The following is a 12,675-nucleotide window of genomic DNA, read 5'->3' on the forward strand; positions in this document are numbered from 1 at the left end:
TACATGTAAATCCCTGACAAGTGCCTGTCATAAAGGAGTTCCCTACAGATTTTTAATGGTTTTCACATGAAGTACTTGGTGCTTATTGTAATAAGTTATTTATATTGTAACAGGCTGAATTATTTGTATGAAAGGTCCTATATAAATAAAGTTCATATTAAGGGGATATTATTATTAAGAGGATCTAACAAGAAAGAAAAGAAAAGAAAAGAAAAGAAAAGAAAAGAAAAGAAAAGAAAAGAAAAGAAAAGAAAAGAAAAGATTAAACAGATACAAATACAAAGCTATGACTACTTTTACTCAAGCTGTGAGTGATGCTCAATGCAATCAGGGAAGATTTCAATGAATGGGTTAAGGATCCTGACGGTCATGATGACGAGGCACGGAAATATTGTCGTGACCAGGCAGGAATCCTGACACTGGTGGTGGATAGTGTAGAAAAACGTTCACTAACCTATTTTAAAAATGTTCGATGAGTCAAATAAATATGTGACATGACAAGTGTGCCGCCTGAAATTAATCCATCACAAAGAGAGGTGTAAAATATCAGGGTTGTAGTTATTTAGTTCTTGTCGACACACCCCTCTCTCTCTTTAAAAGCTACACCTGTGACCAGTCACCTGGCCATTCATTGCAATTCATTAGACATCTAACAAGCTTGGTTCATATGGATGTGTATGAATACACACATAGCAGTGCTCATCCATGACAGGTGTCCATAAGGATGGAAAAAGTGGACATGGCCAGACTCACCCACTCACACACACAGACTGGAGCTCAGGTGCAGGCGTAAAGCCTGATGGCTTTATTAGTAGGCTATGGCAAACAGATGCACCTACAGAAACCATCACAAGCTGTTTGCCTTTTGGTCTCCAGAAGCAGCACGAATACTACAGGCTCCCTGTAAAGCGTGATGTCTTACTTGAGCATGGCCTCATCCTTCTCCTCTTCCTCCCTCTGCCGAACCATCACAGCCATGATAATTTTCCTCTCCTCCTCGGTGAGGTGACTGAGGTCCGGTAGTTCGGGCATGGAGATCTGCTTTGTGGGTGGGCGAGGGCCACCGCGGGGCCCCACCGAGGCGGACATATTTTACCCCTGTATGATCGGTGCACAATCCCAGCTATGTAAACCGCTATTCAGGACATAGTCCGATGGCTTATCTGCGGTTGTCGCGAGCGTGGCGAACCGTTCATCGTTGCGGCAGGCACCCACGGTTGTGCTTCTCTTCCCATACGGCTTTTTCTCCTGTTTCTCTCCCCCCCACCCCCCGCCCGCCCGCCTGCCTCTCCCCTCCAGGTCCAGTTAAGGGTAGTCCATATCTGATCCGCGGGATATGTGCGAGTCGACGAGGGGGGTCTTGCGCTTGTTGATGAAGCCGCCTCGGAGCTCGGGCTCTCGGGTGGGATGATGGGAGCAAAGGCGGAGTCCGCGCGGCGCTCTGTTTTCCGAGCTCGCGCTGCTGCTGCTGATGCTGCCGCTGTCAGGGAGACGGAATAGTCAATGGGACCGCAGCCCCTCAAGCGCGCGCACGCCTCCTCGAGACGGCCGCGCGCACTCTCATTTGAGAATGGGGGCTCACTGTACGCGCGCACAGCATCCTATTTTCGCTCTCCAATCACAGCGCGCTGATGACGCGCATCCACCAGCAGCCGACGCTTTGATATTCACCGAGCCAGCTCGTGGATGAGATTGAGAACAACGCGTTGCAAGTACAAGTTGTGTAAAGTCAGGGCACAACAGATGAGTGTCTAAAATGTAGCTAATAATGCACACTTAGAAACACGGACTTGTCGTAAAAAAAAAAAAAGAAAAGAAAAATCACATAGGCCTAATTAGACTAATAGCTACGGGTAAATTGGGACAACTGGTTAAGTGGGACACTTAAGCTTAATTATCTTGATCATTAATGTATATTCTTTAAAATAAGTTCACGCTATCCTATATGAGGTGACAAATGGTTTAGCTCTGGCACTATTTCAGGGGGTGTTTCATAACACATTTGCACAGCAGTTTTGGGAAACACGTAAGGTAAAATGACCTTCTGAGACAAAACGTGAGGGTAATTTGTGACTGATGTAGTTTTATATGGAAAAAAAAAATATATATATATATATATTATTAATTAGTTTAAACTACATTTTTTTTTTACTTGAACATATTTTAAAACAACTTAATATACATAATATATACAATAAATACATAATAGGCCTATATAAATTATTAATAAATAAATGATAATTAATTGGCTAATTAGATGCTGACCAATACTGTTAAAAATTAGTCTTCAAAGTTGTTGTGTGTGAAAAATTATATAGTTTATGCATTTTAAAAACAGATATTCCATATTGTCTGTATTAAAGCTAAAGATGCATATGGACTCCCTTAGTTCTTGGAAGGCCACAACCCTTCAGATTTTAGCTTTTATTACTAATTAACTAAACTCTGAGGCGATTGCTTTGAGGAGACTTTTATTTTGGTGTTTTCTCTGTAGCAGCCATGGCGTCTGTAGTCTCCATAGGCTAGACTCATGTCCTCGTGACTTCATGTAACGTTACAGCGTCCAACGTACTTCTGCGATCTGTGTTTTTATGTTCCTGTTGTTAATCTGGTGAGTAACCCTTGGTAAATATAATTTTTAATGTTATGCATACGTGGACACGTGCGCATGCATTTGGATTTGTTCATCGGTTGACAGTTATTTTTTTTTTACATTCTCCTTACATTTTATTTAATGACGGGATGTCAGGGCTGATTACAGCTTGTAAACTAAATAACTAACGCAATTTGACATGGCATTGTAAATGAACTAATATTATAGCCGTTCAGTATGTGGATTTCACCTGTTTATACAGTAACGTTACTCATGTGTATTCATCCTCTGGTCTAATAGTCAAAATTTAGCCTCATGTAACGGAAAGAATAGCTAATATTATGTATTTTGAAGCTGGTTTAACATCTCTAGGTCAAACGATCATAAAAAATATTATTCAAGCCAACACAGAAAAAAAAGTGTTAAAATTGTACCTTTAGGGTACAACAGCTTGTCGCTGGGCCAGTACCCTTAAAAAGACATCTTTGTACCTTTTTTACTCCCAAAAGGTACATATTAGTACCATAAGCCCTATTCGGACGGGATTAGTTTTACATGGGGAGGTGGGGGTAAAGTAATTATTACCAGAGCTTGTCAGTGATTTTAGTCCCGTCCGAATGTGCCATCTCGGTAATCATTACGGACAATGTCAGTAAAGATTACGGCGACTTTTACCTTCTGTAAAAAGGTCCGGAAAAAAAATACCTCAGGTAATACTAATCCCGTCCGAATAGACCCGCTGTAAATATGTACGGTAAAATTCCGTCATTTCCTTTTTAAAAGTAGTTTTCTTTGCATTTTTCAAGCATGGAAGCACTTGAAGAAACATTAATTTGTGTTGTAGGTGGTGGGACAAGTCTGTGGCAAACCTCAAGTATTTTCTACATACCATTCAGAGCAAAAAGAAGATCGAAGCAACTGTCAGAGGCACAAAACTAATTTTATCTTTAGCTAAGTGCCTATTACCATCATAATCCAATCAGAATTTAATTAATAAATCGGACCTAACTGTTATTTATAGTTTATATATTTAGATTATATGTGTTTTCGCAAATTGTATCAGGAAGCAACGTATACCCACATGACGACAGGGAGGTGACGGCTGTGCGTAAATCGAGTTACCCCTCCCACTTCTGCTAGTTTTACTCATAGACTGGTTTTACTGAGATGTCTTGTCCCGTGCGAATTGGCCAATTAATATTACAGACATCCTGAGGTAAAATTACTTTACTCCACCTCCCCACGTAAAACTAATCCCGAATAGGGCTTTAGAGTACAAATACGTACCTTACGGTACTAATACCTTTTTAGAAGTAAAAAAGTTACAAAAATGTCCTACTGCCCCAGCGGCAAACTGTAACGTTACCCCTAAAGGTACAATTGTAACACTTTTTTTTTTTTCTGTGTGAACAGAACGATTGCGAGTGTTATATTCCTATTACACAGTTAAATACACAAGTAAATATGGAGTAACTTTCATTACTTACCTTTCAATTAACTTGAACTCTTCAACTACAATAACTAGATTTTTGTTTTCAATACATTTAAGAGAGTCAAACATAAGAAATTCAACCATAAAGACCTTAAAACACGATTTAGAGTTACTCCTTTTACTTTTATGTAAATTAAATTTACTATATAAAATCATAAAATTCACCATAAATTTAACATATTTTTACCTAGATAAATCTTCCCTTATTTTTTTTTTTTTTTTCGAATGACAACAATCAAACAAAAAAGTGTAATATTTTTATCTACAGTATATCCAAATATTTGACAAAGTATAATCACAAAAATATATGCTATAAAGAATTTTTAAATCCTCATATCATGTGCCAAAAAAAGGTTAGGGCAGGACTTGGTTTTCGGGTATTGATCAGTAGGAATTGAGTGGATTGTTGAATCGTTGTAGTTTGCTATTGCTGTGATCTCATGTGAGTGGCAGGTTGTCCCGTCCTCGCTCCAGTAAACCCGTAATCAGAAAAGAGATGTCACTGCAAGAAGGGGAAATTACTTTGATTAAAGATTACTAATGCACATGAATTAAAAAATAAGTAAATAATGATGTGCATGTATAAATCAATTTATAATAGATACTGCAATATTATTCCATAAAAAAATAAGACTTGTCCATTTTCATTTCATTGTGCTATACCAAGAATATATTTGCTATTTTTGTATTTGTAGTCAGATATGCTGCCTGTAGTGGTGGTGCATGGAGGTGCTGGTCATATCCCTAAGGAAAGAGCTGAGCTCTCTACTATTGGTGTGAAAGAAGCAGCCAGGACTGGGTATGTCATCCTCCAGAAGGGTGGAAGTGCCATGGATGCTGTGGTTGAAGCAGTGACCTTGATGGAGAACAACCCAAGATTCAATGCAGGTACTCATAATAATCATATATTCAATTAAATTCATATTTCATGTCTAATTCCTAAAACAACATCCACGATAAAAAGAAAACTCGGGTTATGCCCAAATGTCATAGGTCGGGGGTCAGTGCTAAATGTGAAGGGGGAGGTAGAGATGGATGCACTTGTGATGGATGGCAGGACTCTAGCTAGCGGAGCTGTGTCAGCAGTCAGAAGAGTGGCTAATCCAGTTCAACTGGCAAGGCTTGTCATGGAAAAGGTATTGTTGTAAAATGCATTGCATACCTGTATTCTCAAAACACTGTACATGAACACCATGGGAGATTTAGTTTTGAGTAATCTACAGTTACCAAGATTAAAAAACTAAGTGATACACAGTACTACATAATTAAGGAATACTAGGCTATATGCTATCAGATGTTTTTTGCATACATTGAATGCAATCATTAGATGATTTTAGAACATTTCAAATAGTCAAATTAATAATATGAATGATATCTGTCCTCTCTCTGGAGACCAACCACTTGTGTCTGACGGCTGAAGGGGCCTCTAAGTTTGCCAGAAGCATGGGTGTACCAGAAGTGCCTGAGGAGTCATTGATCACAGACTATGCCAAGATGCGCTGGAAGAAGAACCTGGGGCCAGATGCCAACCCTGTGGAATGCCAAATGTAAAGCTTTTATGTAATGAAAACTGGTACAAAGTGCTGACATAATGTTTTTGGCATAAGATGTGTAATGTCTAGAACTTCTACTAAGAAAAGAGTCACAACAATAGTTAAAGGGATAGTTCATCTCTGTCATCATTTACCTTCATGTTGCTTCAAACTAGTGACTTTCTTGCTTGCTTGTAATGTCCATATTAACATCCATATTATGTCAGCACAAAAACACATACATACTGTACATTCATATACAGTATCTCACAAAAGTGAGTACACCCCTCACATTTCAGCAACCATTTTATTATATGTTCTCAAGGGACAAAATTGGATATACTTTAGAGTAGACAATATGCAGCTTGTATAGTAGTACAGATTTACTGTCCTCTGAAAATAACTCAACATACAGCCATTATTGTCTAAATAACTGGCAACAAAAGTGAGTATGTCAAGTGAACATTTCAAAACTGTGCAAAGTGTCAATATTTTGTGTGAGCACCATTGTTATTTAGCACTGCATTAATCCTCCTGGGCATGGAATTCTCCAGAGCTGCACAGGTTGTTACTGGGATCCTCTTCCACTTCTCCATAATGACATACGGAGCTGCTGGATGTTAGACACATGGCACTTCTCCACCTTCTGCTTGAGAATGCCCAACATGTGCTCAATAGGGTTCAGGTCTGGAGACATACTTGGCTACTCCATCACCTTCAGCCTCCTCAGCAAGGCAGTTGTCATCTTGGCGGTGTGTTTGGGGTCATTATCATGCTGTTCAGCCCAGTTTCTGAAGGAAGGGCATCATGTTCTGCTTCAGAATGTCACAGTACATATTGGAATCCATGTTTTCCTCAATAAAGCAGAGCTCCTCAGTACCAGCAGCAATCATGCAGCCCCAGACCATGATGCTACCACCATCATGCTTGACTGTAGGCAAGACACAGTTTTCTTGGTACTTCTCACCAGGGTGGACACCATCTGAGCCAAACAAGTTTATCTTAGTCTCATCAGACCACAGGACATGGTTCCAGTAATTCATGCTCTTGGACAGGCTGTCTTCAGCAAACTGTTTGCAGGCTTTCTTGTTAGCCAGCTTCAGAAGAGGCTTCCTTCTGGGACGACGGCCATGCAAACCGACTTGTTGCAGTGTGCGGCGTATGGTCTGAGCACTGACAAGCTGACCTTCCGCTTCTGCAACCTCTAAAGCAATGCTGGCAGCACTCATGCATCTGTTTTTGGAACAAACTTCTGCACCTCACGCACAGCACGAGGACTCAACTTCTTTGATTCAACTTCTTTGGCCTGTTCCGAGTGGAAACCCATTTTGAAAAACCTCTGTGTGACCCTGGCCACTGTACTGTAACTCAGTTTCAGGGTGTTACCGATCTTCTTATAGCCTAGGCCATCTTTGTGGAGAGCAACAATTCTAATTCTCAAATCCTCAATGAGTTCTTTGCCATGAGGTGCCATGTTGAACATCCAGTGACCAGTATGAGAGAATTGTACTCGAAGCACCAAATTTTAACTGCTCTAATACAAGATCCACACATTTGTATGGTCTTGTCAAGCAGACAAAAACATGAACATGATGAATAGGACATGTGGCTTTGCATGGTTAAACAACATACAACTGTTATCACTTAGGGTGTACTCACTTTTGTTGCCAGCTATCTTAACAATAATGGCTGTATGTTACGTTATTTTCAGAGGACAGTAAATCTATACTGCTATGCAAGCAGCACATTGACTACTCTAAAATATATCCAAGTTTCATTTCGATAGTATTGTCCCTTGAGAAGATATACTAAAATGGTTGCTGAAATGTGAGGGGTGTACTCACTTTTGTGAGATACTGTACATATGTTCATTGAAAAAGAAAAATGTTAAAGGAAAGTCAGTAGTTTTCCATATTCTGTGCATTTACTTCAAATGTATATATAAATTTCTATCATGAAACTCCAGATGGCACACCAGGGGCAGTTCTAAGGTTTCATCCTCAAGGGGGATAAGTCCTGAGTGAGAATGTATAGCAAGAGACCATTGCCTAAATAGTGCCTCTTTGAAAATCAGCACCACTATATTACTATATAGTAAGTCAAAATTAGCCTATCGCTTACATTGGTACCAATTCAACACAAACATTTTATAAATTATATAATGATAACAGTCTTTCTGCAGTTTTTTTTTTTCTACTGGCCTGGTCAGGATCAGTAGATCAGATATTTACTTGCCCAGGCAAAACATTGACTGGCCCCACCTAAATAAATAACATTTTAGACACCAGTGAAATTTTTTTACCAATTTACTAATACTAGTCTAACTAATATAAAGTTAAAGTTAACATTAAAGACAAGTAAACAGTAAACAGTCAATAATAAAATAAGAATAAACAAATTACAAGCAATAACGCAAATAAATACAATAGAACAAAAAAATTAAATAAAATAAACTGCAAATTAAATAAACAGTACTCTACAGTGCATATGAAAACCGTATTACTGTAAAAAGTAATAAGTAAACAGATACCTAAAGCTACAGAAGTTGTTTAGTTAAGAACAGTGAGTTATTCTCACTTTTTCTTTTGTTGTTTGATTAACATTACTAACAGAAGGAAAGAGAAGGTATATGAGGCTGCTGTCACTTTAGGGCCTAATTCACGAATTCATTTAAAAACATGTATTCGTATTGAAAGAAATCTGATATTTTCTTAACTGTTTACATTCACATAACATAAGTCATAACCAACTATTTTATGTAGATACTCATCAAGACGGGCATTCTGACATTTCGTGTGTATTTGCTCAAGAAGACGTGAAAGAGAAATCAGTTCTGTACTCGTGTGCTGTCTGAGAGTCGGCTTTCTGTGTGTGCGCACAGAAACGATCTATCACAGTATTTGAGTACCGCATTGAGTTCTCTTCAATGCTTGCAGTTATTCTCCATAGGGCACAGCTGATTTGTTCCTGCTGTATCAGTAGCCATAAGCTTGCTGCTCAACTTTCAAATACTTGGTCAACATGTGCTTTAGCAGTTTACAGCACACTTTCAGAAACCCTCCACCTGTTTAGATCTGCTACGGGTAATTCACATATTCTATATTGTACAGCAGCAGCATGCCGTGTATGTACTGTCAGTAGCAACAGTAGACATTTGTTCTTTTTCTTTCTTTCTTTCTTTCTTTCTTTCTTTCTTTCTTTCTTTCTTTCTTTCTTTCTTTCTTTCTTTCTTTTTCTTTCTTTCTTTCTTTCTTTCTTTCTTTCTTTCTTTCTTTTTCTTTCTTTCTTTTTCTTTCTTTCTTTTTCTTTCTTTCTTTCTTTCTTTCTCTTTCTTTCTTTCTTTCTTTCTTTCTTTCTTGTCAGCTATTCCTTTGTTACCACAATAAGTAAGCTATTTTGTTTGTGTGTGTTTTTTAAAGCTACTTTTTTGTGTGTGTGTTTCAGGGGCAAGATGGGAACTGTAGGTGCAGTAGCTGTGGACATAGACGGAAACATTGCTTGTGCTACATCCACTGGTGGAATGATAAATAAAATGGAGGGACGTGTGGGAGACACGCCGTGTGTTGGTAAATCCAAACCTGCTATGTAAAGGGCCTTGATTTGATTTGCACCACATAGCTCCAGTGTTTACAATTAATTTTGGAGGAGTCAGCCTACAAATGGCTTACTCATTGCTGTTTCTGAGTATGAAGCTGAATTAAAAGAATGTATTTTAATATTGAAAAATTACACCTTTGATTTGACTAAACTTGCTGGTGTGACGGGAATTGAACTTTGACCTTTGAACATGCAATGATGTGTGTTTCAGCTGCTCATGAGAGCTTGTTGCCTGCTGAGTTAATATTCAAACCACAGACAGCACAGCACCCTCCACATACTGTACATTCTCTAAGGAAACACACACACTAGTTAATGATAGAAAAAGAGCTGGTATTGTCTGCTTAATAAGTAAATAAGCAAAAATGGAAAAAAAGACAGATGCTTTATTCTCTGTTGTGCAGTGAATATTATCATGGTTTGCCTCAAATAGGTGGATGGTTATCTGGAGCAACAGGTTTGCTGAGTTTGTGTAAAGGAAAGATCTCTCTCAGGATCTTTGTTTCTATCTCTGATTCTCAGGATGTGGGGGCTATGCAGATAACAAGATTGGGGCTGTCTCACCCACAGGCCATGGGGAAGCCATTATGAAGGTCACGCTGTCCAGACTCATTCTCTTCCATATGGAGCAAGGCATGTGTTACAAGATCAGCACAACTTATTTAGCATAAGCAAACAAAGCTTTGGTGTCTTTTGTCTCATTTAGCAAACAAAATTACCATAGTTATTACACAGAGTATTTATTTTAACTTTGAATATTATACTTCTCACTCGATGTAATACTTGATTCTGATTGGTCAGTTATATTAAGCAGCCAAATATTTTTTTTTAGAATGACTGCTAAACTGTATACACTACTGTTCAAAAGTTTGAAGTGAAAATAGAAAAGTTAAGTTAAATTGTAATAATATTTCACAATATTACTGTTTTTACTTTATATTTGATCGTACCACTCCCTTTAAATGGTAATGTATTTCATCATTGTCTATGGCAATAGTGAAATACATTTCATGCCTACCATATTATTGCTTCATTTCACACTAACACGAGTTATAAAAGCTGTGTACCAAAGCAAATGAAACAAAAGCACTTTTTGAAATTTAGGAACTTGTGAGAGACAGCTAGAGCTGGATTGGAGAGAACTTAAAATTTGACAAAGACATGTAATATTGTAATTAAAAAGGTTAAATTAAAACTAGAAAAAGTAACTCGAACTACAGATTAATAATACATAACTGAGCACAAGAGTAAGAGCTTTGCATATCAATGGGGTCAAAATGAACCTGTCAGGGTTTATTTTGCTGTAATTCCCGTCCCGTAGTACATTATAGTAGACATAATTATCGTAATATATAAAGACAAGTTAAACTAGCCATATGACAAACTGACATCTCTCTTCTTGTGTACTGTGCACTTGTTATCAGTAGTTTTAGTATTATTACTGCATGGCATCTATAAATGTCACATCTTGGACCATAAGTCAATCTGCATGGTAATACTAATTTAGAAGCAACAGGTATATTGACATGAGCTCAAATGGCCAGTTCACATGTGTTCATGAATAGCTGTGAGACTGATTCCTAGCAGCATTTTAGTCTGTGAATAAACAGCTTGAATTACTTCAGCTACACATTAACTGAGATTGAAGGCCTCATTAAGATGCTTGACCTCAAGTCTTTTTAGGTAAACATTGCTCACTTCATGGGTCTGAGCAAAAACAATTTGAGCCAGTCTTTTACAATGTGTTTCAAAAACCACCTCCAGCACCATTTGCAAAGAGTAGACACATGGAAGCTGTCTGAACAGTAATGTGAAGATTAACTTGTTTGTACATACCTAAAAGTACATTTCATATAACACGGCCTCTCATTACCCAGCCGGTATGTTTTGTAGTGTTAGTTAGTTTTCTGTTGAGGTGATTTGTGTGCATGCTTTTGCCCTTTGCCTGTGGAAACACAACGGCTAGAGTTTTTGCTGAACTCACCTATATGTGTGTTGATATGGGCAGGGTGTTGATAAGATTTATTTGGTCTCACCTGAGATCCATTCCTTATCATGCACTTCATGATCACCTACATTTGGCAGAGAGGTCTGGAATGATAATACCTTGATAATAAGTGTGTGTTCTTCTATATTCCCTAGGGAAGACCCCAGAGGAGGCAAGTGACCTGGCTCTTGCGTATATGAAGGAGCGGGTGGAGGGTCTCGGCGGGGTGGTGGTGGTAGATTCCAAAGGGACCTGGGCAGCTCGATTCAGCAGTTTACAGATGTCATGGGCCGCTGCCCAGCAGGGTGAACTCCACTTTGGGCTGTACCATGGTGAAGACTTTGTTGAGCCTGTACAAGAGGACAAATAATGAACACACACACACATATAGTCTTGTACATTTTTGTTGATTTATGTATATTTTTTTAAGTGTTGAATAGAAAGGGAAATATGCAAATCAGTGTTAGTGTAAATACATACATCCCTCATGGCAGTTATATTGTGTGTCTATTAAGTGATTTAAAGTTGATTGTCTTTACACCTAGCACTAAAGAAATGCAAGTCTTACACAGATTGTTTGAAAAGAAAACAAATCTGCATTATAATACTCCTTTTTGAGGACAGTGTAAATGTCCTAAGTGGTAGTACTGTATGTTCTCCACTAGATGGAGATAAATTATATTATTTGGAATCAAGTTAGTGTTTAAGGGGCAGTTCAAATTTAATAATAATAATTACAAAATTGCAAAACATTACAGATAAATATGTTTTAGATGTACTGTAAAAGTCGCCTGAGAAAGTCAGAATGTCGTGGTGGACTTGGTGCACTAATTTTGAAGAACAGAAATAATAATACGTTCCTAAAGTAGTTCAGTGTATGATTTTTTTTTTCATCAAGACTAAAAGAGAAAGCAGCTTATTAAATCAGCCAAAAATATTTTTAGCCTATAAATAATTTTTGACATGTAAATAAACAATGCAGCAGTTTATCATAATCATCTATATTTTGTGAGTAAGTTTCTGTCAGAAGAAACTTTGTAACATGTTTTAAATGGTGTTATGGTATCATCACACCATTTATACCAATTTATACTGATTATTTCAGGAGAAAACTTGCTGAAAATAAACTTGTTGGTGTGGGTCACTTATGTGCTATTTTAAATGACAGCCCAGATACAGATAACATCAGTTCTGTTGTTTTCATGTACAGTATAGTGAGATGACATGGCCCTTATGACAGTTTGAATACACAAGCTCCTGCTTATTGTGTCAACACATAAGCCAGCTTGCAAGTTCAAACTGTGAATTGTCTTCTTAATGATCTAAAACCTAAAGACCAGTTTTTCTGCCCTCGGCGGTCAGTTTGTGTTCAAAATATTCCACACGGGAGCATGCAAAACAACATCAACTTTTGTCCTCTCAAAGACACGACCGACAAGTCATGACCTCTCTGTCCTTTTGTGTCTTATTTAAC

At 38.0% G+C, this 12,675-nt stretch overlaps 2 protein-coding genes across 10 annotated transcripts in view; one reads left to right on the forward strand and one right to left on the reverse strand.

Annotated features, from left to right (window-relative positions):
• Window positions 1–1,217, reverse strand: part of LOC137020586 (regulating synaptic membrane exocytosis protein 1-like) — a 78,816-nt gene extending 77,599 nt beyond the window's left edge. For 7 of the 8 annotated variants that reach the window (XM_067386330.1, XM_067386335.1, XM_067386334.1 and 4 more), the window contains exon 1: window positions 923–1,217. In XM_067386330.1, coding sequence (XP_067242431.1) covers window positions 923–1,089 — 167 coding nt within the window. In that variant the 5' untranslated portion in view covers window positions 1,090–1,217. Of the gene's footprint in view, window positions 1–753; window positions 863–922 lie in introns of those variants that run through there. The other variant, XM_067386332.1, reaches the window with a different exon arrangement.
• Window positions 1,218–2,496: 1,279 nt separating this feature from the next.
• On the forward strand, window positions 2,497–12,339 carry asrgl1 (asparaginase and isoaspartyl peptidase 1). 2 transcript variants are annotated; one of them, XM_067386338.1, is made up of 7 exons: window positions 2,497–2,611; window positions 4,781–4,973; window positions 5,079–5,221; window positions 5,478–5,632; window positions 9,062–9,183; window positions 9,737–9,847; window positions 11,357–12,339. In XM_067386338.1, the coding sequence occupies exons 2-7, from the start codon at window positions 4,787–4,789 to the stop codon at window positions 11,569–11,571; spliced, it is 933 nt and encodes a 310-aa protein (XP_067242439.1). In that variant the 5' UTR covers window positions 2,497–2,611; window positions 4,781–4,786; the 3' UTR covers window positions 11,572–12,339. The 2 variants fall into 2 exon arrangements, with proteins under 2 accessions (XP_067242439.1, XP_067242440.1); XM_067386339.1 differs by having other exon boundaries at window positions 2,502–2,611; window positions 4,785–4,973.
• The last annotated feature ends 336 nt before the right edge of the window (window positions 12,340–12,675 follow it).

The sequence above is a fragment of the Chanodichthys erythropterus genome, chromosome 5 (genome assembly GCF_024489055.1).
Source record: "Chanodichthys erythropterus isolate Z2021 chromosome 5, ASM2448905v1, whole genome shotgun sequence".
NCBI lineage: Eukaryota > Metazoa > Chordata > Actinopteri > Cypriniformes > Xenocyprididae > Chanodichthys > Chanodichthys erythropterus.